This window comes from Nicotiana attenuata, chromosome 1, assembly GCF_001879085.1.
Source record: "Nicotiana attenuata strain UT chromosome 1, NIATTr2, whole genome shotgun sequence".
Classification (NCBI taxonomy): domain Eukaryota; kingdom Viridiplantae; phylum Streptophyta; class Magnoliopsida; order Solanales; family Solanaceae; genus Nicotiana; species Nicotiana attenuata.
Window position 1 is genome coordinate 4920910 of NC_031989.1, and position 2552 is coordinate 4923461.

Genomic DNA, 2552 nt, shown 5'->3' on the forward strand with positions numbered 1-2552 from the left:
TAGGCCTTGTATGTATATTTGGTTGGTTTGTCAGCTGCAATAATTATGACGGCCTTGTCGGCCCAGCTTTATATTGACATTTAGTCAGCATTCGCAGTTGTCTTGCAATGTGGCCCATGGCCAAAGTATGACGTCATAGGTTCAGAGTCCCTTAGTTGCAAGTTGGTACGCAAGGATAGGTGAGGCATTGGGTGCCGGTCCCGCCCCCAGGCTCGGGGCGTGACAGTTTGCCATAATATAATGAATATTATTGATGAAGGTAAAGTTGGGTATTTGTGATAATTTTTAGAACTTGTAGGTATAAGTCATGTGGCATGCTTTTTTTAAAAAAAAATTAAATATGTTTTGAAAACTAATGTCCAAACACATTTTAATCTCAAACTAAACTTCACCCAAATCAGATTTTTAAAAACAAATTTGAAATTTTATGGCGAAACGCTAGCTAAAACTGTGCTACCATGCCAATTATTTCATCGTTTGTTGTGACGCACATGCTTAGTAAACAATACAAATGCAAGGTAAAGCAAAAAAAAACTGAATATGGCTTCTACAATTATTAGCAAGCAAAAGTTTTAATCAAAGATGCGTACATCCATCCATCAAATCTTGAAGGTTCACCAAAGTAATTAACATAAATAGCACCAACAGAGTTCGAGCACCAAGGAACCAACCATCTTCCCTTGCAAAAACTAATATACAGGTACAACTTGATAATTTACCGGGAAAAACACACCACAAAAAACGCAAACAATTAACAGAGGGCTGAAGGAGTCCAAATTTTTGCAGCCGCAAGTCTATAATCAGTAGCTCAAAAATGATGAACTGGTTTAACACTCGCATCCACTTGTCCTCGGCTGACTGCTAGCGCCAACATCAAGGGTGTCCGGCAAGTATCTTCACCGTACAAAAGTTGCGGCAGAAAAAAAAGAGTGAAAAGCAAATTAGTATCATGATAATGATGAAGGTAATAAATATCTTATACTGAAGCTAATTTTCATCGAGTATATTAGAATCTTATGGTAAATTAACGTAGATACCGGTGAAAAAGAAAATTAGTATAGATAATGTTCCAACTTACATTTCTTCCTCCTCCCCACTCTTCAGGGCATTTTTAGCAATGCATTGGAAAGCCTCTTCCACATTGGTGCCTTCCTTGGCTGAAGTCTCAAAGTAGGGAATGTTACCCTTTGAAGCGCACCAGGCCCGAGCCTTTTTCTCAGACACCTAAAATAGAGCAGACGAGCATCTTTCATGAAAGAGAAGAATATAACACCTCTATGGAACTAGTCCTCCCTATGGAACTATAGTAGCCCTATAGAAGGCTTACTGAAAAAGTGGGTGAGAGGCTGAGAGCAACAGACAAGCAACGAAAAACAGGCGGTTTGGCACAATATACAATTTGTTGGATCAGGAACTTACCACTCTACTATTTCCACCATCAATATCAACTTTGTTCCCCAGCACAACAAATGGAAAATTTTCTGGATCAGATGGGCTTGCCTGCAGCAAAATTCCTAACCCATCAGAATATTCATTCCATATTTACTGAGTAGTTGTCTAAAGAGAAAAAATAGCTCATAAATGGTTAAGATACCAAACAGCTAATATAATAATTTTTTAACATCAATCTTCATGTAATTTCTAGGCAAAAAGATTAAAAAACCAGGAAACTGATGGGCTCTAACAAATACAAGCGGCTGATTCATAAGAATCAGCAAGATAACAAAAGAAGGGAGAAGCACTAAATCAGCAACTCATGAAAAGATCCATGAGGATTGAGGGAAAAGCTCATAATTTCTTCACTCAGCCAGAGGCAAAGCGGGCTAAAAACAGTTTAAACGTAAGGAGGTAAAAATAGAATCAAATAAAGAAGAAAACCTGGTGAACAATCAGCAGAAGCAAACAAAGAAGTAATACCTGAATTAGAAACTCTTCTCTCCAATTGTTTAAGTTTTCAAATGACTTCATTGAATTTACATCATACACAAGGACGCAGCAATCAGCCCCACGGTAGAAGGCAACACCAAGACTTTGAAATCTCTCTTGGCCAGCTGTATCCCAAATCTGGACACACCAGAAAATCGATGTTAGAGCAGGAAGCAGACCAAGTTGACCTGTCCGTAAGTAAAACATAAAAATTGGTAATACATCCACCCATTGCTTCTCCCCAGTACCAAACCTAATACCTGCAGATGTTTGAAGTTATGGCATCATTTTCTAGCTAAAAGCTCATTGAGCAATTTCACCAGACATCAAAATTTATATGAATCAAAGACTAGATCAGAGAGAGAGAGGGAGAGCGAGAGAGAGGAACTGCAGACAAAGCAAGAACTGGATTAGACACACACGGAATACTCAGGTTGGATTTTTCTTAGAAATAAAAAGAAACTGCAAGGCTTACACCATCCTTTTCACTGCAGTGGATCCTCAGACAGAATTGAACCAAAATGAAGGACAAAGACAGGAACTACTTGGATAAATGAGAGAAACACCATATATCAAATTTAGTCCTTTTTTAAAAATGAATTGGGGGGGGGGGGGGGTTACGTAGG

General features: G+C 38.6%; 1 protein-coding gene across 1 annotated transcript in view; it reads right to left on the bottom strand.

Annotated features, from left to right (window-relative positions):
- LOC109227467 (ras-related protein Rab7) overlaps positions 522 to 2552 on the bottom strand; it is a 7882-nt gene continuing 5851 nt past the window's right edge. Inside the window, exons 4-7 of the mRNA XM_019392682.1 lie at positions 1918 to 2064; positions 1420 to 1500; positions 1079 to 1224; positions 522 to 894 (exon numbers count right to left, since the gene is read on the bottom strand). Of these exons, the coding sequence (XP_019248227.1) occupies positions 828 to 894; positions 1079 to 1224; positions 1420 to 1500; positions 1918 to 2064 (441 nt within the window). The 3' untranslated portion in view covers positions 522 to 827. The remainder of the gene's footprint in view (positions 895 to 1078; positions 1225 to 1419; positions 1501 to 1917; positions 2065 to 2552) is intronic.